The sequence below is a fragment of the Simochromis diagramma genome, unplaced genomic scaffold (assembly GCF_900408965.1).
Source record: "Simochromis diagramma unplaced genomic scaffold, fSimDia1.1 OVJJ01000344.1, whole genome shotgun sequence".
Taxonomy (NCBI): Eukaryota; Metazoa; Chordata; class Actinopteri; order Cichliformes; family Cichlidae; genus Simochromis; species Simochromis diagramma.
This window is the reverse complement of record NW_024387375.1, coordinates 1,013,916-1,036,885: the sequence shown is the minus strand read 5'-3', so window position 1 is coordinate 1,036,885 and position 22,970 is coordinate 1,013,916. Positions and strand designations below refer to the sequence as shown.

The 22,970-nt window shown below is 40.8% G+C and overlaps 1 protein-coding gene across 10 annotated transcripts; it reads right to left on the bottom strand.

Annotated features, from left to right (window-relative positions):
• Positions 1-1,793: 1,793 nt before the first annotated feature.
• Positions 1,794-22,831, bottom strand: picalmb (phosphatidylinositol binding clathrin assembly protein b). Of its 10 annotated transcripts, XM_040008713.1 has the most exons (24): positions 22,243-22,831; positions 17,493-17,635; positions 17,287-17,362; positions 17,094-17,196; positions 15,485-15,578; positions 15,176-15,287; positions 14,956-15,062; positions 14,827-14,868; positions 14,295-14,306; positions 13,668-13,753; positions 13,424-13,547; positions 13,178-13,311; positions 11,655-11,755; positions 11,325-11,477; positions 10,876-10,959; positions 9,034-9,126; positions 8,693-8,803; positions 6,996-7,112; positions 6,858-6,888; positions 6,642-6,741; positions 5,596-5,655; positions 5,119-5,223; positions 4,627-4,732; positions 1,794-3,203 (listed from the first exon to the last, which is right to left on the bottom strand). In XM_040008713.1, the coding sequence occupies exons 1-23, from the start codon at positions 22,370-22,372 to the stop codon at positions 4,640-4,642; spliced, it is 2,211 nt and encodes a 736-aa protein (XP_039864647.1). In that variant the 5' UTR covers positions 22,373-22,831; the 3' UTR covers positions 1,794-3,203; positions 4,627-4,639. The 10 variants fall into 10 exon arrangements, with proteins under 10 accessions (XP_039864647.1, XP_039864649.1, XP_039864648.1 ...); XM_040008715.1 differs by lacking the exon at positions 4,627-4,732 and having other exon boundaries at positions 22,243-22,830; XM_040008714.1 differs by lacking the exon at positions 14,295-14,306 and having other exon boundaries at positions 22,243-22,827.
• Between the last annotated feature and the right edge of the window lie 139 nt (positions 22,832-22,970).

The following is a 22,970-nucleotide window of genomic DNA, read 5'->3' as shown; positions in this document are numbered from 1 at the left end:
GATCTAACACTTAAATATAAATGAATTATGCAGTCAGTGGTGTAATGCCAGGTAGTGTCCAGCAGGTGCCTCCAGTTTACACACGTTGACATCATCGGTCTGTTTGACAAAAGGGTGTGAGCATCCTCACGGGCAGGCGAGGCTCTAGGACAGCCCAAACCTCAAATACAAGCTTACAGCAAGGCACTGTTTTCCCTTCCGCCTGCACTCTGAATGCTGTGAAATTATTTGGAGTAAGCAGACCATAAATATTCCCACGGTGACCCTGATGTGGTTTCAGGGCACAGCCACAGTTTCAACACCTGAGTCCTTCCTGGTTTCATGTTTTCAGCTTAGGAAGAGCACAAATAAAAACGGTTGGAAAGTGAACTGTGACATAAGCTGCACAAAAATCCTGTTATAGGTTTTATATTTGAATAGCTCATGAATTGTGCTGATTTTATTTAGGTCTAATACATTTTAGACTCTGACTTCTCTAGTCAGCAAATTAAACCTTAGTCTACGGAATATTTTTCCCTTTATCATTTAACCGTCTTGTGACCCCTACAGCAAAAAACAAAACAACTGTCCTGAACCAAAGACCTTAAAAATCTTTGGCAAGTTAGTAACCATGTGACTATGTTGTCTACTGAAGCAGGATGTTATCTGCTGGATAAGATCCTTCAGGTGAGTCTCTGATCTTAAAGATAAAGTAGACAGAAACCCATAAAGGAAACACTCTCCCCTCTGTTTTAAGTGCCTTCCATCAGAGCAGCTGAGGGTGTATACATGTGGTCTAAAAATCAGCCTCACGTAGGATCACTACTCAGCTTTCCTGTTTGATGGCCTTGTGTTTAACTCATCAAGCCCTCTCCCTCATCCCAAGCAGCAATTTACTGAATGGCTATTTGTTGACTGGCTTCAGAAGCAAGTTGATGTCCACAGACTTCTAATGAGCGTGTTTACAGCCCGGAATAAAAAACCCATTATAGTCTCAATGTTAAATTCTCTTCTTCACAAAAACAGAAGTGTGGATCTTTTTATAAACCTACTAAAATAGACTTTAGGAATTTATGATAACTACTAGGGACATGAGGGTTCACAGGACCGATGTTAATCTGCAGTGTTTAACCCTTAATCCTACAAGAAACCATATTCAGCAGACTCAGATTGGCATCCCAGTTGAGATCAGGATATCCCACAAATAGTGATGTAGCATCCCAATCCTACTACAGCACGGGTGGGCAATTAATTTTCCCCAAAGCCACACCAATGAGTTCACAGAGATTCAAATTTATACTGAGCAGAACTGAGTTTAGTTTATCCATGTGGTCCTCCACACCAGTCCTAGTGCATGCAGCCCCCTGGAAAAATAATCTCCCAACCCTGCAAGGTGTGATCAACATAAAAATTAAATGTCAAAAGCTACAAATTCTTTTAATATCTTCCAATTAGACTTAAGGGTTGAAAGACAGTCAAACTGGAGAGTAAATTTGTTTCTATTAGTATGTTACTATGATTTAAGTATAGACTGTATATGAAAGATTGATTGATTTTTTTGGAGCCAGATGTGAGCATATTGGATGAAAGGCCAGTGATACAACAATAAAGCGCTAACATGTGTTTTTGCTAATTAGAGCCAATTAAAATACCTGATTTTCACTCACTAAAGCCGAAAAACTTCTTGGAACACACTGCGCCCACACAAGATTCAGCACCTAATTTAGTGACAGCCTGTTGTGTGAAAACGTGCTATAATCCAGTGCTATCAGGTAAACCGCTTCAACTATTAACTAGCAAAACATAAACAAGAGTTTGTGGAAGCTGCTCTTTATTTGAAAAAGAAAAGAAAAGACTTCAGTCATTGTCTGCTACACGTTCTAATTACATAAAGAAAACATCTGCGGAGACAAACGCAGAGAATATCCTGAATCAAACTTAGGTAGAGTCAAATTTGATTGAATTGCTTTCATATTTCATACATCTTTCAACGTTTGCGTTCAAAGAACAGTCAGGTTTTATATACACAGAGCACCGATCAACAGTGCGTCTCCTCTGCCACCCTGCCCTCGGGATCTTTTATACAATTAATTTACAACTAATCTGCGACTCTTTTCCCCTCCACTGGACGCGCCATCCGCCCTCCCACCCCCCCCCCCTCTCACTGAGGAACTGCAGTGTGGAAAGATGTGTGCAACATGAAGACAACTCGTTCACATTCAGAGTAAAGGCAGCCTTGATTACAGTCAGTGAGTCAATGGCATGCCAAGCTTAAAGCAAATGGAGCCCACCACCCAGTGCGACGCCTCAGATTCGTGGATGAAGTGTGTTATTTTTTTGTTTTTTTGTTTGTTTTTTTCCAACTAGTCAGAAAAACTGATCCATTGCAAAGTAAAACCCTAGGCACAGAATCAACTATATACTGTTAACTGACTTGTACTCTAACCCCTGCACTTTAATTACAACGGGGACTGTGAAGTCCTTCACCTAGTAGAAAATTTTCTTAACACAAAAAGAATATTTAGTGCTCTATCATTCCGCTTAATAGGTGTCATTTATATAATAGCTATTTTTTTTTAACTCTATCTCTTAATGATAGTCTGAGATCCTTGTTTAATGCTGAAGCACTCCCACGTGTTCTGTAGTTTTTACATTATTATTTTTTTCCCCCAATCTTAAACCAATAATCATAAATAAATACAAACAACACACAAGGAATGTCTACTGTAAACACGGTAAAAAAGACAAAAACTAAACAGGTGTAAACGTCATTAGCATCACTACTTAGTGACAGTTAAATAACCGTAGGGAATAGATGACTGATGACTGGATCAAGAAAGGGAAGGACTGCTCTACTTTCCCTTCCACTCCCTCCCCTCTGAACATCAACCCTTTACATCCAACCACAGCATGTCCAAATACATCAACATTTAAGTTTCTCAGCACCCAAAACTATCTTTACAGATTACACTGTAAAACGGATAAGGAGTCCTCTTAAGGGGTGGGTGGGTTAGACAGCAGCATCACTCGACGTCTCGGACAAGTTATAGAATAATGGGTGTGAGCTATCGCCAAACGTCATCTGGACATTGTTAGCATGGTTTCTGACAGTCGCTGCACCGTCGTGTGAATGTTTCTCTGAAGACTGCAACGAGGACAAAGTTTTGCTGCTTGGGTGCTTTCATCTTCCAAGAGTCACTTCCTTCAAATTACATGAACTGCATCTGCAAGAAAAGGTCATGCACAATGTTAGAAACTCACTAAAATGCCTGCAGACATAATCCAGTCCAGCAACTGTTAACAGTCAAAACCTTACACTGACACATCCTGGCAGTGATAACAAGTAAGAGAGGAGCATTCTCTCTTAGGTCCAGTCGCATAGGCCCTTAAGACCAGTTGATGACTGGTTGCTTGGGAAAACCCAAGTGGTTGCTGAAGTTTGCTAGGTGAAATCTGTTGAAAAGAGGGTGCTGCTCCAAAAAACCCCTCCTTGCGTGGATCACTGACAGATTGCCATGGTCATCTGTAGTTTGGATGGTAGATCCTGAGCTGTCAACTGCTCACCCAGTGGAAGTCAAACTGGGAAATGTGACAAACTGGAAACAGACCATTCACAACTTTTGCCTTACTGTTGAATCCAAGAGCAGCATCTTTCATCCAAATTGCAAGTAACCAAAGCAATCGAAAGGAGATTGGCAACCAGTTTCATCTTGCAACTAACAACAACCACTTGCCAAATGGTTGGGGGATGAATATTTCTTTATCCAGGTTGTTACTGATTAGTCTCTAGGCCTATGTGAGTGGGACCTTAAATTAACCCAAAATCTTCATATCTAGGAGTCTTAACACTGTTAACCGTGAACCAGCCTGTTCATGAGCACATTCGCCAACGACAGCACCATGAATACAAAGAGCATTCAAATTTATGCTGAAGTGTTTCTTAAGGGCAGGACTTGTTGTTTTTAGACTTCCAGAGTACAAAAACAAACAAAAAAGGTACAGAAATTGTTAGCAGTGTTGAACTTCTCCTAATTTAAGGTACTGTAGTTAACAGAATTAGGTCCACTATTAATTAGTGTGGTTACACTAAAATAATAAAAACTTGATGGAAAATTAGTCTGACAACTGTGAAATTCAGATTAGTGGCTAAATCCCACATAGTTGTTAATTTCTATTACACTATCTGCTAACGCCATCATTTCAAACACAATGTTTGTTTCTCACATAAAATAAAAATAACACTATTTGAATCATGATGATTAATTTAATTTCTCTAATACATGGATATAACATTAGCTTCATTAACAACTACTGCTTACGTAGGTTTCTGACAGCAAAATGAGACATTTATCATTAGTATATATATGTTAGGTCAGAGCTTAGCAAACATGCTGTTAGTTCACCAATGTCTACACAGTTCAGAGAAAACAGGTTTGAGCAACATGTGGTGATAGTGGATGAACTAGGGGTTAGAATGAGTATGGCTAAATCTGTCAATAAGGCAAGCAATCTGAGCAACACCACGTTAACATTAGTAAAAAGCAATACATCTAATCAGATGGATTTATACTGAATACAAATTAAACAAATGGATAACTGGACATGCAAAGCATGCAGGTGCATCCACAAGCAAAGAGCATGATGTACCTAAAGAGATGCTCTACAAGAAATCCTTGAGAGAGAGGTGTGCAAACGGGTCCTGTCCAGGGGCTCGGAGAGGACTCTGGCTGGAAGGACTAGAGGCTGCAGAGGGCTATTTCAGGGAGAAATACAGGAGGTAGGAGGACCAGAGGAGAAGTCAGAGTCAGTACAGAGACTGAAGGAGGGATGAGATTAGTCTGGAGAAGCTGTGATGTATGAGAGAAGGGTTAATTAAAAAAAAGAAAAAAGGCTTTTTCTTTGGAACAGGGAGTCAAAACAAGGGAGATGATTCACAGTTTTTGTCCCATTCAGCTCTACAGAGTGAAGGGTTCATTTGTTAAAACTGTCATCATCCTCAGCAATATCACACTGACAACAAAACTTAAAGTGACTAATCATGGTGCACATCACAGCACAATGGATACACCAGTTTACTCAACCTGATAACTGTGCAAACTTTACTGTGCATCAACCCGGAGCAAACTAACGTGCACCCACCTGAGCACTAGACACAGAGCTAAAGGGGTTGGGTGGCCTCATGACCGGCTGGGAGTACATCATGGTGGGCGGATTCATCATCCCCATAGAGCCCATTTGTGGAGGCTGCAGCAAGTTAAACATCAATTTCAGAGGCGTCAGTAGTGAGCACAAACAACACAATCACATCATCCTGAATCTCTCAGATCTATCTGCTGATGAAAACTGAATATTAATATTTATAGACTGAATTAAATCAAAACTACTGAGAACTCACCTCTCACTTTACTTATCAGCCTTGAGAATATTTACATCAGCAAACAATGAGTCACTTGACCCACTTTAAGTGCATTTAATTAATTCTCCAAGTGATAAAGAGCACAGGAAATATTTATCTAACAAGCTGATTTGACAACTTCCTGAATGGATATCCAGCTTATTTTTCTTTCACACTTCAAACCAAATGAGGAGTTTTACAGAAGCTTCACACGTACTTACCATGCCATATCCCATCATGCCTGTGGGTGTGGTGGCAGGGAAGGCCATGATCGACGGAGGCTGAGGAGACACAAACAGGTCAGGTAAGACAAGACAAGGCAACAACATTAAATGTGACAGCCACGGTGACAGGGGTACAAAGGTCGCGACTCAACAGCTGGTCTAGCTCCTTTTTAATTACCTCCTCCTTGTCAGTGCACGCTGATTCTTTACTTTTCATATTGCAGAATATGGAGCGCAACGAATTGAAACCTTTGAGGCTTTGACAAAATTAAACGATGGTTACTTTATGAGCAGATAAAAACCTCTACTCCCACGACAATAACGTGCAGCAACTCTTTGTTTTCCAGCACTAATGTCTGCCATCTAAAGCCCTCCAGGGCTTGTTAAGCTCCACTGATTGTGCGAAACGTCCATTAAAAGAATCCTGAACGACATAGCTTTACACTGCTGTAATTTTGACTCACCTCAACAATGGGTTTGACATAAAGCAATCAACATTTGATTGAAGTGCAGACTTTCAGCTTTAATTCAAGGAGCTTAACACAAGTATTGTATTAATGTGGCTGTGGTAAAGACCTGACGATGCATCTCAAGGGAGGAAACTCAGCATTTTGCTTGATTTAGCATCAAAGTATTTCAAATAATGCCCATATCTTTATGTTAATTTGTCCAATTACTCTGAACCTATTAAAAATGGACGCAATTCGTTAAAACCGTGATTAAAAGCTGAGGACTTGCACTTCAATCACAGCCTCATCACTTTACTTCAAACCCATTAAGCTGTTGTGCAGAACCAAATTACCAAAACTGTGCCTTTGTCCAAATATATATGTGTGTATCTGACTACAGACAGTTATAGACTGTTTGTTTAAAGCACCAGTACCTGTTCCAAGGTTCTGTTTATAGCTATGGATGTAATTAGTAACAGATTTTGAGTTTATGTAAGAGAACCCAGAACCCAGATGTTCTGGTTTCATGTCAGCTCTCTATTTGACAGCAGAACAAGAGCAAAAAATCTGCAGTGAAAAGTTTGTTTGTGTCACCATGGAGACAGGGTTCCAGGTCGTAGTTGGCGCCGCCTTGGGCTGCCAGTTGGTGCCGCCGGTCATCCTCTTCTCCCCTGGCTGGCTCCAGTGGATGTCACTGCGGATTAACACAGCCAATGTTAGCACCAGCCCTTAAGTGGCCCGAGAGCACAGAGCCGCTGAAGCGCACGTGCGCATACACACACACGCACAGAGCGACGAAGCATCACTTACTTCTTCATCGTGCCATTTCCAATGCCGAGGTCTGAAAAAGGAAATACAACGAGCAGCTGTTAGTCTGCAAATGTTTCCCCCCCCTTTAATGAACACGTGCTTTAATTAGAGCAGCTAAAAGCAAAGCATCACACTCACTGCCCACAAGGTTGGCCAGGGAGGAGTCAAGGTCATCTGACACCAACTTCTCTGGCTGCTGATTGGACGGCTGGTTAGAGCCGGCAAGAGTCGGTTTCAGGATACCCCCAGTAATATCTGACAAGACAGAACAGAGGACTGGCTCAGAAAAGAAAAGATATTCGTCACAATGTAATAATGACAAAGACTGTCCGTAACAAACACTTATAACTGGGGCTTATTTTCTTATTATAAATTCTATTTTTCATGAATTTTAATCCTTCTGTGCCAGCTGACACAGTATTACCTTTTTCGTTAATCTAGTAAACATAAAATTACTACAAATGCGACTAACGTACCTCCAGTGTTATAAAAAAAAAGGACACTTTTATTCATTTGGATTTTTGTTTTCAGCCCTTTAGCTCAGTTTTTGGCTTCTACCTATTCCTGAAAAAAAGATATGGCCACAGCTGCCAACATCTGAAATCATTAAAGTTCCTGCATCACTTGTGTTATACCAGAACTAACAAGTATTCAGCAGCCGTGATCAGGGTCCCTTTATCCTCTTTTCCATGCACACCTTGGCGTCAGCTGCCAGCGGTATGGCACCAGCTAGTAGCTAATTAATATGATGTTTCTCTGCAGTTTGGTGTTGCCAGATAGCTTCAAGTGACATTTAGAGATTTTAAAAAAGAAAGAAAAGAAAACAGTTGCTTGTTTGGGCCAAAAACAGCGCTATGAGGGCAGAAAAGGGCGAACCAAAACAGCTTACAATGCCGATTACGAGTTCTGCAGTTTTCTCCCCCAAGCAAAACATATTATGTTAGCAGCATCTGCTTTAAAGAAATTAAAGTAACCACTAACAACGTGTGAAATAGTGGGTTTTTTCTTCTTGAGCGATTCAAAAAGAAAAAAACACCAATAAGTGCTAGAGGTGTGTGCCTGTTTTGGACTGATTATATAAATGAAAAGGATATAATGGTCTGTATATCATGTGATTTATTCCTTCTTATAAAACAAAGGTGATGTTTTTGTTTAGAGTGCATTGATAATCACTCTCTAATCCTGTTTTCATTCTCTGTTCAAACAGATGATTTGAAGAGATTGAATTTGTTATTTCATCATTGAAATTCTGCACGTTCAGTAAGTTATCAGTGTTTAAAACACTTCTTAAAATCAATTATACCCACCAAAATACTACGAGTGAAAATTTTTCTTAGCCTAACTCTGATTTGAGGTCTATCATCTGTCAGTTTCTTCACTATATGCAGTTTTTTTGGCTGCTTGCAGACACACAGACAGTGTGGGGTAAAAATAACCCAGAAGAAAAACAACAGTATGTTCCTGCATTGGCGACTTGCAAGATGGGGCTGAGAGCTGCAGGTGTTTCAGCTGCATCTGACGTCAGGACCAGACGCAGCTATCTAAAGCAAATAACATGACTTAGTGCAGTTCTAAATAGCAAGATTTCGCTGTTTTTCTTCAAGCAACTACAGCTAAAATAAATGGTAGAAAAAATAAAACATTAATGTGGTCCACTATCTTTCAGATATTTCCTCCCCCTTTTCCTGAGGAAAAAAACCCAACTTTCTTCAGCTAAGTGAAGGACTGTTTTTGATCCATCATCTGCAAACTATAATTAAGCACTGTCTGCCTTACTAAGAGACAAAAAGCTATGGCACTGGTATTGCCAGTTCACTTGAATGTGAAATCCTTACCATCAGAATTGAGGCTACTGCTGCCTGTGGCTTTGGCTCCAAAAACTGACTCAAAGTCCACTTGCAGTCCCCCCGCTGATGGCTGTGGAGGGGCCTGTGGTGTTGAGTATCCTTCAGAGAGATGAAAGAGAAGAGCGCTGTAGTTACACAGTTACAAGATGAGAAATACTCTAAAAACTGACCACGGCCTGGACCCAAGGTTTCTGCACCAGCACTTCTAACTACAGAAATTCTAGACATTTGAACAGAGAGCAGAATAACACAGCTTCCTCTACAGGATGGAAAAAAAAAAGCATTGATCTACTGATGAATGAGGCAGAGAGATGCCTTCAGTACTCTACCTCTGAATAGACCTGCTACAGAAGAGGGCTCAGTGGGGAAGGGAGCCTGATGTGGGAGGTGCTGGGCAATGGACACTGGACCACAGAAGGAGTCTGACACGCCACAGGAAGCAAGAAGAACACAAAGAAAAGAAAGACAGGAAGAAAGAAAGTATTTCAAGGCCAGGCCAGAGAGACATGGAGGAAGTGACAGCAATATTACATAAAGAAAGACGAGAGCTAACATGTACAAAAGTTATTAAACTCTTAAGCAAAATTTGAGGTGGATATGTACTGCAGCAACCCAAAGGCAAGCATTAAAGGAATAGTTTGACATTTTGGAGATTAATACTAATTGATCAGACTAGCATATGTTACACTTAGCTTAACATGAAAACTGAAAATAGGTGGACACCTAAAGAAAATGGCTGGTGGTAGATCGGATCAGCTGGAGGAACATTATATTTTGATTGGTAGTTGTTCCTGTCAAGCAAGTAATGCAGCTGTGAGCATTCACAAAAGGTCACATGGCAGCTAGCTTGGTCAGACTTTGCTAAATAGCTTGCTTAATGTCAAACTGTTTTGCTGCTGATGAGAAGCATGAACCAGTGAATTATTATTTTTTTTTTTTTTTTTACACTGATTGAAAAGACCAATAGTTTCTGCATGTTTTGATAACCCACATAAAAGAAATGGCTTTTAAATATTTAAGGAAAAAGTCTCAAAGCTCAAAATAACATTACACAAGGCTTTTGACTAAATCCTAGTCCTTTAACCAGGCAAAGAGTATCAACAAAACTGTGATACTGTAAAGAAGTACCAGAGTTTTGGTTGGCTCACGCTGCAGTCTGAGGGGATTTACAGTAGTATTATTTCTGAGTGACACACTGACTAAAAGAGTTCAAACTGTCTACATTTTGACATAAACTCAAGTGACTTTGAACGTGACATGGTTGTTAGTGCCACACAGGCTAGTCTGAGCATTTCACAAACTGCTGATCTGTTGCAATTTTCCCACACTATCTCTAGGGTTTACAGAGCACATCAGGTGCCACTCCTGTCAGCTAAGAACACAAATCTACAGTTTGCACAGCTTCACAAAAACTGAACAAGACTGGAAAAATGTTGCCTGGATTTGGAGTCTCGATTTTTGCTGCAACATTCAGTTGGTATGGTCAGAGTTGAGCATAAACATGAAAGGATGGATCCATTCTGCCTTGTATCAACAGTTCAGGCTGGTAGTAGTGATGCAATTGTGTAGGGGATTTTTCCTGGCACACTTCAGGCCCCTTAACACCAACTGAGCATCATTTCATCACCTGCTGCTGACTACATCCACCCCTTTACAATCACAGTGTACCTGACTTCTGATTGCCGCTTCCACTAGCATAATGGGTTATAGCTCAAATAATCTCAAACTTGTTTCTTGAATAGTTAAGTTAGTTAATGAGTTAAGTGTATTCAAATGACCTCCATAGTCACCAGACCAACCCAACACAATATACTTAAGATGTGGTGGAACAAGAGAGCTGCATCATGGATGTGCTTCAATAAATTTGCAGCAACAGTGTGATGCTACCAGGTCAAAATGGCCCCAAATCACTAAGGAACAGCTCCAGAGCAACGCTGTCACAGTCACTGATCCAACCCAGCAACCTAACCAAACCTAACCCTAATTTAACAAATATTACCATTTGTTAAAATATTTTCCCAAAATGTCAGACCTTTCCTTTAACACAAGTTTCTGCCTATATTTCTACCATGGATGACAAAATAATGGCTCTTTGGGGGAGGGAGGGGGATTTGCATAGGATCCTATGTTTGCCAGGAAACATAGGCTGTGATGGGGAGCCATCATAGTACCTGAGATGGAGTGCTCTATCCGCACTGTGCGTTTGTAATTGGTTGAAACGGATGAGTTTGTGTCAATAAAGGGATTGTAACGATCTGGAGAATCAAAAATAGTGTTGGTAAAAGAAGAACATATTTCCACTTAAAGCTCTAAGGCATCTTTGCACTACAATGCAACACCAAACTTCATTAAAAGAGCCCAAACTACCTCCATAGCAGGACATGGAGGACCCTGTTTGGTACATGAGAGGCACAAAGAGGCTAAGAAGCTAACGTAATTTGAGCTTGAGCTTAGAACAGGAAGACAGGAAGAGAGAACTGAGATGTGTATAAGCAGACAGGTAATCAACATTCAAACTAAACCAGCAGAGGGAAAACATGCAGGCTAATCATGCTTATAAGAAGCTACACAGAAATGAACAAGCACGACAAGACTTCTGAGAAACAAAATGATTTGTTACCACCAAACACTTCATGACCAGATGTCCTAGAGGAAAAGCTAACACCGTCTGAAGACACGACAGGTAAGTGAGTGGCATCGACAACGAGTTTTGAGAGGAAAGGGTTAAGGTTTGGCATGGAATCATCTCCAGCTTCAGTAGACGTGAAAGGATCTATGCGGGCAGAGGAAAGAGAGAGAGAGAGACAGAAAAGCAAAAGACAGAAGAAAGTGAAGAGCAGAGGAAGATGTGGGATTCAGAGTCAGACAACAACAAGAGGAAAGCATGCAGAACAAATAAAGTCCAGAAGCAGATGTTGGTTGGAACGTGATGGGAGAGGCGACAGTTTACCTGCCCATGCTGTCGCTGCTGGAAGCCCTGTGGTGCCTGATTGCATGGAGGGCTGGAAAGTAGGCTGCAGGTCAAAAAGGTCGCTCTCCATCTTCACTGCACTGTGGACAGAAGAAAAAAGCCTGGTAAACAAATCCATAATACAGCCCCGGAAACTGCTTGATTATAGTGTTTATCCTGGTCTCTTCTGACAGATAACCATTTGGAGTTAATGGCCAAAAAGGCTGCTCTAGTGGGGAAGGGTTAACCTTTTTGTTTCTAAATCAAATATTATGCTTTCATAGCTCTTGTCATATTTAAATGTACACACTGAGCAAAATCACTTTAATAAAACTTTTACTTTGTCATGTGGCTCCCCGATCCCGAAATACATCATCTTACACCACCGACCACCATTAGTATATTATTTTAATATAGAAGCATGTGTTTTCCAACCAGAAGTCTCTCCCTTAAGCTTTTCAGTGTAAATACACTCACTTGCTACTTTATTGGGTACACCTGCTCAGTTGCTCATTAACGCAAGTATATAATCAGTCAATTTCATAGCAGCAATTCAATTCATTGAGGCACGTAGACAAGGTCAAAACAACCTGCTGAAGTTCAAATCGAGCATTACAATATTTCAATGAGCGGCAGTTCCTGGGGCAAAAATACCTCGTTGATGTTAGAGGTCAGAGGAAGAAGGCAGCAGTAACCTGAATAACCACTCACTACAACTACAGTATGCAGAAGAGCATCTCTGTGCACAGATGGGCTACAGGTAGTAGAAGACCACACCAAGTGCAATTAACGCTGTTCTTAAGCTAAGAACAGGAAACTGAGGCTAAAATTTGCATGTTTCAGAAGACTGAAAAACATTTGTTGTTCAGGAAGTCTTGATTTCTGTTGTAACATTCAGATGGTGAGGTCAGAATTAAGTGTAAACATGAAAGCATGCATTCATCCTGCCTTGGTTAAGTCAGGTGGTGGAGATGTAATGGTGTGGGGACATTTTCTTGGCACACTTTGTGCCTATTTGCACTAACGGAGTGTCACTTAAATGCCACCGCCTACCTGAATATTATTGTTGACCATGTCTGTCCCTTTATGACAACAGTGTACTCATTTTCTAATGGCTGCTTCTAGCGCCAATGTGATAATAAACTGACTACACCTCTGGGTTACAGACTGCAGCTGTAGAAGAGGAAGCATTATGAAGGGTGAAACGTACCCGTTATCCTTTCCCTGGGCACACGGTGAGATCACGTAATTGTTTGAATGATCACCAGTCTCAAACCCAAAATCAAGAAAACCAACAAAATACTTTTCAGCTGATTAATAAACTGCTTCAGCTATCTCACATGTACATCCTCTCATGTCATTACTAGCATGAGCATCTCATCGTGGCTGTTTGATACCTTCTTCTGCAACGACAATGCTGGCAAAGGTTCCCTACATGTCCTAATTACTCACAATTTTATATGTTATAAATTAGTTACTGAAGCGCTTTCTTTTCAAGTACAAAATATAGATCTAAGCAGTACCCATTGGAGCAGCTGGGTGTAGAGAAGAGATCAATGGCTGGTGCTGTGCTGATAGTGCCCCCAGTGGTGGAGATTGGTGATGTATCAGTCGTGGCAAATGAAGGCCTCTTGGAGAGCTCTTTAAGCCTTTGTTCCTGATGAGTAATGAAGTCCAGTCAAAAAAAAAAAAAAAAAGCCAACGCTGGGGAGATTTAATGCATGCCACGTGAAATAATGTTTCATTTTTCGTTTCAAAAATGCATTAACCTTGAGAGCTTTGAGTCGAGCCTGTTCCTCCTCGAGAGCCGCCTGCTTCTCTCGCTCATCGACTTTAGTGAAAGACATCCCTGTGCTGGCCAGTGATGACACAGCATTGGACAGAGTGCTGGCCCTGCAGGGAAACAAATTCACACCAGATGCAGTGCAGCACAGATAAGTCAGTATGACTGATCTAATATAAATGTTGAGGTAGTTGCTGTGATCCAAGGCAAATATAAGAGGATTTATATACCTGCTGGCTGCAGTGGAATCTTTGACCTTTTTGCCCTCTAAAGAGGCCAAGTGTTGCTCTAGAGCTTCGAGAAGGCTACTAGGAGCCTGTCGTGACAGAGAACATAGAGTCAGTGACTTCCTGAGACAGAAAATGTAGTCTACATAGACATGAAGACCATAAAAGACAGTGGTGAGCAACCAAGATGGAGTACAAAACACCACACCATGAAAACTCAGGTGTAGACAGCCAATTTATGTCTTTGATCTGCACGTTTTTGGTAGCTTTGGGCTATTAGTTACCCACCACTGATCGATAACTACATTCCAGCCAAAGAGCTACTTTGGATGAGAGTAACATCTGTGTGGGATGACGTACAGCACCACAACACTTTCAGCAACCCGGCCGTTGTTGAAGTGGCGGTGTCTAAGCACAACGGGGCAGCCATTTTACAGGAGATGAGCTATGCTTGCTTACACCTCAATAACACGACCAAAAGTGAACAGAATTTTACCACGGCGAGTGTTTTTTCCTTCAACTGTTTTTCACCACGATGTAGGAGACAGAGTCAGAGCAGAGGCATGCAAAAAGACAACACTGAGGCAAGTCACGGACATAGAAGAAGAAGAGTGGAATGATAGTACTTACACAAACTGTGAACTAAAGTGGAAAGATAAGGGGAAAATACAGAATATAAAGGTGGTGACAGTGAGAGGAAAGGCTTCTTAGCTGCAGTTTTTCGGGGGTAAATTATTTATGTAAAACTGGCCCCCCAGAGACGAGCACAACAGTGTGCACAGTTTACTGTAAATTATGAAACATCTGCCACTATGCAGGCTTCAACTATAGTGTGAGGACTCCACACCTTTATTTACTGTCAGAAGAATTAGAAGAAGGTACTGGGGGCAAGAAGAAAAGAAGGAGATTCAGAAGAGGAAGAAAGAGGATAGGGAACTGGAAAAGAGGACAGCCTCCTCTGGCAGACATGCGCCCAAGAAGGAAATCATGCAAAGTGCCTAATTGTAAATAAAATGTGAGCCGAGTATACTATATTCTAGTCTAACAAGGACAATGCTGAATCAAAAAAAGAAAAAAGAAAAGCAGTTAGAGCTGGCAGTAACAGAAAGAAAAGAAAAGTCTTCCTAATAAGAGTGGAAACCTCAGGTTTTCTGACGCTTACCTGTGAAAGGTCTGGAATGTCTCCTCGATCGATTCCCACCTGCTGTTAGAAAGAAAGAGCGAGTTGTGTTTGCTTCCCTGCACTCACGACAGCAGGAGCATTTGTGGAGATAAATGTAGTCTAATTTACCTCTGCTACTTTCAGGAATTCTGATATCCGGGTCATTCGAGTGAGGAACTTCTTGTAGATGTCCAGACCTTCTTTGCACTGAGTCTTCTTCATGTCAAAGTATTTCTCTGTTTGGTTATATATAAAAAAAGAAAAAGAAAAAAAGATTGTATTTACTTGTAATGGCCAACAACAACAGCACAGGATTTACAAAGACAAGGTGAGTCCGCAAAAGTCTTACCAAGCAGGTTGATAATGCCTTCATTATAAGCAGCAAAGAGCCGGATGGAGTCTTTGAAGAGCAGCATGAAGGCTGCATTGATGACTCCATTAGTCAGCTCGTTGGCATTGACCTGAGGGAAAGCAATCAGCCGAGACATTTATCTTTAAAGCTTCTGCACAGCGATTTGTTGACACACAAAAAACAAAAAGTCTGCTCCTGAATTAGGGAAATACAGCAGTCTCGGTGCACTCTGCACACTCCAGATGAGCAGCTTCTTACTACACGAGCTGCAGAACCACGGGGGGGTGGGCTTCACCTTAAACTCACATTGAAATCGAGAAGGGCGTCCATCTGGTTCTGAATAATGGGGATAGTCTTCAGCAGCTTCTCTGTATTCATGGTCCTCATTACGCCGTCCACTCTGTGTGGACACACGCAGAGTCGGAGCAGGCGAGGACAACGAGGAGAGGAGAGATGGGGAAGCAAACAGTGCAGATATTAAAACAGACTGACTTATGGGTTTACACTGATGATAGTGCTGCAAATAGTTACTGATAAATCTGTCAGCAGGCTTTAAAATGTCAAAAACAAAACAAAACAGGAAAATGTTGCTCTAATTTGTCACAGCTGAAGGGGAGATCAATCTGAAGCCTAGAGATTTTCAGTTAACCTCCTAAGACCCAAACTCTTCCATGGCATGTATTTTTAATTTCTCTTTGATATTTGGGCATATTGGGGCATATGAATGTAAAAACAAAGAATTACCAATTTTTTTATTTTTTTTTTACCTTATTTTTGTTTTTAAGAAAAATAAGCGCCACATATGAGGATATTCGTTTAAAATTTTGATAGAACAGTAGCAGTATAATGTCCTCGTAAGAGGATATCAGGCCCTTGTAGAGCAAAATTGAGTATTTTGGTCTATCCATCCATCCATTCGCTTCCGCTTATCCTTTTCAGGGGCACTGGAGCCTATCCCAGCTGTCGTAGGGCAAGAGGCGGGGTACACCTTGGACAGGTCGCCAGTCTGTCGCAGGGCTAACACACAGGGACAGACAACCATTCGCACCTAGTGGCAATTTGGATTATCCAATTAACCTATCCCCCACAAGCTGCATGTCTTTGGACGGTGGGAGGAAGCCGGAGTACCCGTAGGAAACCCACGCAAACACGGGGAGAACATGCAAACTCCACACAGAAAGACCCTGGCCTGATGGTGGAATTGAACTCAGGACCTTCTTGCTGTGCGGCAACAGTGCTAACCACCTTGCCACCGTGCTTTTGGTCTAAATAACCCAAAATGTGATGTCCACATATGTGGATGCCAGGTCCTAGGAGGTTAAACATACACAGCTTCAAAAAGTTGTTTTAAAAAATTAAAAATTGAAATCTTTATACTGGAGAAGCCAGAACAAGCAGTACCATTTAGCACAAAGCTCTATTGTCCAGCAAACTGAGTGTCATGTTCCTCCATTACAACAACAAAAAGTATATACTAAACTATTTTTGGAAAACAAATTACAGACGAATTACAACAATTCTGTTAACTCTGCTGTGGAAGTATAAAAATGCTCAACAATTAATCGTTTGTGGATCAACTGATTAATTTATCATTTGCTATTTGACTCTATGTAATTTTAAAAAATGGGTTATTACTATTAATTTGATGCAAGTTCTGCTGAGACGGCTTAACAGTCAAAAATGCAAAAAAAGAGCCAATTTAGACAGTTTAGACAACGTATTTAAAGACCTCTCTGAGCCGTGAGTAACTGATCACTACATTTCACTATTTGATGAATTAAAACAACCCAGCTTTAGTCAAAATGAGCATTATTATTTGCTTCAGATGTAAACATTCTTTCTTTAAACATATATTTAAAGGGAAAGCAAGTTTACAGCTTTTATTGTAGAATAGGAAATCAGTTTCAGTGCTCACCCGCGTTTAACTTTTGTGAAGTCAAAGGCAACCTGTCTGTATGAAACTGCTTTCTCATTCAGGTATCGACTATACCTCCTGATGAATGTAGACATGTCATAGCCTGGAACGCAAGACAGGAGGTGACAAATAAGCATTTATCACAATTTACGTATTTTGTTGAAACTTCCACGATAAGAACAAAAAACGTTACCTTGTAATCCACTTTTGTCCAAGAAGTTACTGAGGTTGAAAAGTGTATTCCTTGAAGCCAAATACTGGACAAAACGCTGCAGGAGGCGTGACAACAGTTAAAGACAACACCACTAATTGGTGAAACAGACACTCAAATATTCTGCCATTAAAGTGGAACCAGTTCATTGGCTTGGATCGTAATGGGAATGGGATCAAGTGTCTCACCTCGTTACCGTAGACCATGAGGTGGTGTGTAGTGATGAGGGATTTAAACACAACTACCCAGCTGGTGTTGGTGGTCCTCTCAAACAGCGAGTCAGCCAGTTGGGGAATGTTCACGTTCATCTCGTTGGTGCAATGAATCAAATCTTAAAACAAAAGAGATTTCATACAGTTAAATTACAGTTTTTAATAACTGGAGGCTGTCCAGTGTTGTCTACTGCAGTCTGAATGAGGCATTTTACTGCTTTTTATGGCTTATCTGAAGCTCCACTGTTCTGACCTGTGGCCTGAGATCCCAACAGCTCCCATTTGTCTGCTGATTTAGATGCATATTATGCCAACAAACATTGAATAATGTTCATCAGGAATCCATTCCCAGTGTATCATATTTTTTTGTCAGACAGGCCTTATGTTGAACCAGCAAACAGACCAACACCTGCCGCTGTCTACTGTGACAAATTAGAAACTAACAACAGATGCGCAAACTAAAAACTGGTCTCCAGTGTTCATCTAATTTCCATGTTTTCCAAAGCAGGTCACTGTGCTCACAGTAGTTCAACTTGTTCACCTGTTAACCCCAACGTTGGCAAATAATCCCAAAAATTGCGACACAGGCTAATTCACATTACTACGTTTTGTGCTGGCGATCAGTCGAGACAAAACTGAAAATGGTGAAGGAAGACTGTTCAAAAAGATCTAAAAATGCTGTAAAGACCAACTATGTTACTGATGTTTTCTAATCTAACACAACACCATCAGCTTAACAGAAAACACCACTGATAATACTATAAAATACAATCAGCTAGGACACTGTAAATGATAAACTGTTAAGAAACTGTCCAACATATGTGGATAACAGAATTATCATTTGCCAAACAAATGTGACCAACAGCTCTAAAATCTGAGTATTTCCCATCTCGTTTAGTCATTTTACAGTTTAATTTCATATTGTTGGACAAAAAATAGGTGAATATTTGATCACAAATCTCCAAGTCCAATACGTGCACCTAAAAAATTATACTGTGTTGTTGATCTCTGTATTATTAATGGCAGCTCTGGTGCTGTTTCCTCTAACATCTGCCAAGCTTTTTTCTGCTTCACGTAAAGTCTATGCAGTTAATTAAACAATCACACCAGTAACTTACAGATCAGGTAGTAACAAAAGGTTCTTGTAGTCCTGCTATTATTCTATCCAAAATCCTCTGGAGCAGTGAGGTAAATTGGCCAAATAAGGGTATTTAAGAAAGGCGGTTTTCCACATAAAATCTGCATGATAATGACTAAATCATCATACTGTTGTTTGAGTACAATCAGGGATCACTGCAGCAGAAACCTGAAACTAATCTAGCTTATTACTGGCAGCAAACCGCCCTTCTATCAGACCAGTATAAAGTGCAGGGCATAAGATGTTAACCATACATGTTCTGTCCCACTTCCTCTGATCATATGCTCACCCCGCACCCATATGCTGGTTGAATGATACTACTCGAAGCAGCCTAGTACATCAGTGCTAATGACCCTGCCATTCACAGAAGCGATCAGACTGAAGGGGTAATTGGGCCTCCATTTCTGTCCTATATTTGACTTTTCAAAAGGCGGGGGACTCTAAGTAGGACAGGATAACCTTCCACAGAAGCAGCAGCAGAGAAGTTAGCATGGGTGGCTGAACTGCCCAGAGAAGAAAACGACGACAGAGAGGAGACGAGGCAGGAGGAGGAGGAAGAAGATGGGGGAGGAGGATGCACTGACAGCACTGTCATGTTATAATCAGCCTGCTAAATGTCCACAGTGGCTGACATGAACGATTTCTAAGTGAATCAATTCACAAGACACAAATGTATTCATGTAACTGTCATGACAATGACTGATGCCACTGAACTGTGCATTAAAAATAAATCCGCATTTAGTCCTCATTATGCAGTTTAAATCCATGTAACGACAATCAATGCAGGATCAGCTAGAACATGTTAAAAACAGGGCTTTATTTATAAGAATATTTATAATAGAGAATAATTATTTGCTGCTAGTTTATTTTATCTTGGAAAAAAATTGAGAGAGAGAGACTATGCGAGCACAATGATATAAAAGAGTATTTTTATAACACTGATTTGTGCCTGTGACCCAGAAATCAGTCTTAGTGTGTCATCTTAAACATGCCTTTAGTCCTAAAATGCATCAGAGTGAGGACAGAGCAACTAAGAGAAAGGAGGCTTTCCACATGAGCTATAAGACAGGATATAAATGATGACTTAGTTACTTATTGTGATAACTTAAAAAAAAACAACAATGACAAAAATGTAAATGTGTGTAAATTCTTCCACCACATTTTGACTGATCATTGTGAACTTTTTAATACTGATCTGACATGTTTCACAAAATAAAGTTACATTTTGGCCCATTGACTCAGCGTCACTCGTTCCTCACCTCCACTACTCAAACTAAGCAGTCACTCAGGTACTAATAGCAATAACTAACAGAATTTATTGATTAACTGAATAACAAAATTAATTATCAACTACTCTGCAGATCCTCTGCACACTCTGCTATTGAATTCCCCATCTTTACTTAAATGTGATTTTAAAGTAAAGGTTGAGGTTTAAACTATGAGACACCTTTTTTTCTTCTTCTTCTTCTTCTTTTTTTTTTTTTTTTTAATTTCTGGCATTTTCTGGATCAAACTGTTAATGAGTCCATGAGTCTATGTTACTGATGTCTACTTAAAGCTGATTATGATTACCAGTCAGACAGTGTCACATAAGAGGTGGCTATCAGACTTTGGACTTCTATTTATGAAGCACCTGTATAGTTTTAATAGATTCAAAGTTCAGCTACACTACAAGCTACATTCACACACTTGATTTTTACTACTGTGCACTTTGAGCTCTTCTTCCATTCCACGTACGCACATACTGCCGAGTGCATCAGAGTATTGAAAACTGACAAAACTGAACATTTGGTTGTCCTGTTTACTTTTTCCTTTGATAAAAGAAGTGCCGATTTCATTAACAATGATGCGGACCGTAGAAAAACTTCTATTACATCTGCATTAAACTGAATGATATTTGACATTTGAGAACTTCGATTTTCTTCTTACACTTGAAAACCTCCATTAAAAAAGGTGTCTGCTATATCCAGATTTAAGGACAACCTAAAAAAATAAAACATTTACAGACTACAGCTTCTCAAATGTGTTTTCGGTCTCTACAATAGGCCGCATAAATGATCAGATTCCTATAATGTTCCCTCTGCATGCATCTGGAGCCTGAAACACTCGACTACACACACACACACACACACACACACACACACACACCTTTACTGTCATTAGTCATGTGTTTTAAAACTTTGTGAAATATGTGAATCTGAAAGAATTCTGAGGATTATACAGATTAAAATTTACAGATATTAAGCTAACTGTGGCTTCTTTTACTCGTAACGCACTTTTTAAAAAGCACCACATGTATCGTTCTGGTGTGTCTCCAGTCATTCACAGTACTTTCAACTCTCTAGTGAAAGCATGTAATCCTCCTAAACGTACTCAAAATGCAGAAAATTTGTGTCAAAATGGAGATTAAAAATTGAGAAAACATAAGTAAGCCTGCCAACCCAGACGACCGACCTTTCTTAAGTGTCAACATACAATAAGAGGGCCTTGTGGCATTATGTACGCACACACATACAGGTTGTCCTGTGTGTGCTGAGACACATCTCAGTCACGCTGGATTTATGGCTTCTGTTGGGATCAGTCCAACAGTGTATGACTCTGCCAACTTTTACTCATGTCACCTCAGGGGAGTCGTCTGAGCAGAACAACAGGTGTGGAACCTGCAGCTTTACCATCAACCCAAAATACTCACCACAGTTTTAGCTTCTTGAGTCCAAAAACCACTGTGCTGGGTTAGCAGCCTTGAACATGGTAGATAAATATACAATCCCCCCTCCCTCCACACACATACACGGCACTGAACTCTTATGAAGACACAGGGCCTTAATAAAACCATGTTCATTGCTTTAATTTCTGGGGATCAAAATGCAGAAAAATATTACCACTGCATCTTTAAGTACACACAAGCAGTGACCCCTCTGATGTACTCATAAGTCAGAGGAGGGTTTAAGCCCCTATGCCTGCGTCAGGGTGCATATGTATTCTTGTCATAGATGTGTCATGTACTGTCCGTGTCCTTTAAGGTACTCCAGGCACAAACTGTGATTTTTCTTTTTTGCTCCTTCAGTGTCACCTCAGTGTATCAGCAGGTATCAAATTACTCACTCACTCCACTAAAGATGAGAGCATTCCTGGAAATGTTGTGCAAGGGCCCACAGCTTCCTGATATATTTTGTAAGGATTTTCAGTATGAAGCAGCAGTCACATAAGCGAATTACAGCTATAATTTCAAGCTATGAGTAAATATAGGAAGTAGTGGGAGCTAAAAGAAAAAAAGCTAGGTTTACAGCAACTTATATGTAAAACGAAAAGGCTAAATTAACTGTGAGCATAAATAAAGGCTGTCAATCTTAAGATTCCGTAATTACGTTCAAAACTATTTCAAGAAGGCCTGTGGTCAGTGTTTAAACAATATAACTAATCTCCCTGTCATGAGCAAGCGCTAGCATCTTAGCCTATGTAGCCTGTGCTAAAGGCTTTGAGGCCTAATAGCTCAGCTATCGATATAGCTTAGCTTAGTTTCCACTGGGAAAAAAAATTCAGTGGTGGTTTTACCCCAAAACCCGTGTGGTGTTTAAAGATACTCACAATCCAGATGTTTCTTTTTCGGGCCCATTATTTCGTGCGTGGTGGCCTTGCATACTGTTTTCGACACGGCGGATCCCGTTACACTGTGCTGGGCTGCAGTTATCCTGTCCGTAATGCTCTGCCCCGACATCTTCGCTTCCAGTCAGTGCAACAAAAGGCTGTCAAAATATGAGGCTCGTCTGGGTTTGTCTTCAGATATGAGCTCGTACGAAAACAATAACAACAGCAAAAAATTAATAAACCCTCCACCTCCTCCTACACCGCTACCTCACCGGACCCCCCCGCTTCACCCAGCTTGGTGGAAATGAAAATCAGAACTAAGGCTATGGCAGGCGCAGACCGAGGGAGGGCGGAATAATAAAGACAAGCGAAAAATGACAACAACAATAAAAAAAAAATGTTCGGTAGTTTATGTATTGTTGTGCCGCTCGGCTCCGTCCGGAATCAGTCAGTTTTTAAGGATGCCGTGATTGCAAGGTCCACTCGCTGACTCACTCGACCCGGATCTCAGCCTCGCTCTCATCCCGATGTGGCACACCAGATCCCTGCGTCTCTCCGCTCGCCTGCCCGCCTGCCTGCCTCCGCCGCTCCTCCTTCTCCTCCGCCTCCTCCCGCCGATGTCGCCGCCGCCACCGTCGGTCGCCTTTACAAGCTAGGACTGAAAAAGAGACCACTGAGGAGGGGAAATGGCGGGCCTGCTTTCCTCTTTTCTGTTATGAAGTGGGGAA

Coding starts and splice junctions, on each gene's coding strand:
- picalmb (XM_040008713.1), bottom strand. CDS start 22,372: ATGTCGGGGCAGAGCATTACGGACAGGATAACTGCAGCCCAGCACAGT. Junction 13,312..13,423: donor CTCGACTCAAAGCTCTCAAG/GTTAATGCATTT, acceptor ATTACTCATCAG/GAACAAAGGCTTAAAGAGCT. Junction 8,804..9,033: donor TGTAGCAGGTCTATTCAGAG/GTAGAGTACTGA, acceptor ATCTCTCTGAAG/GATACTCAACACCACAGGCC.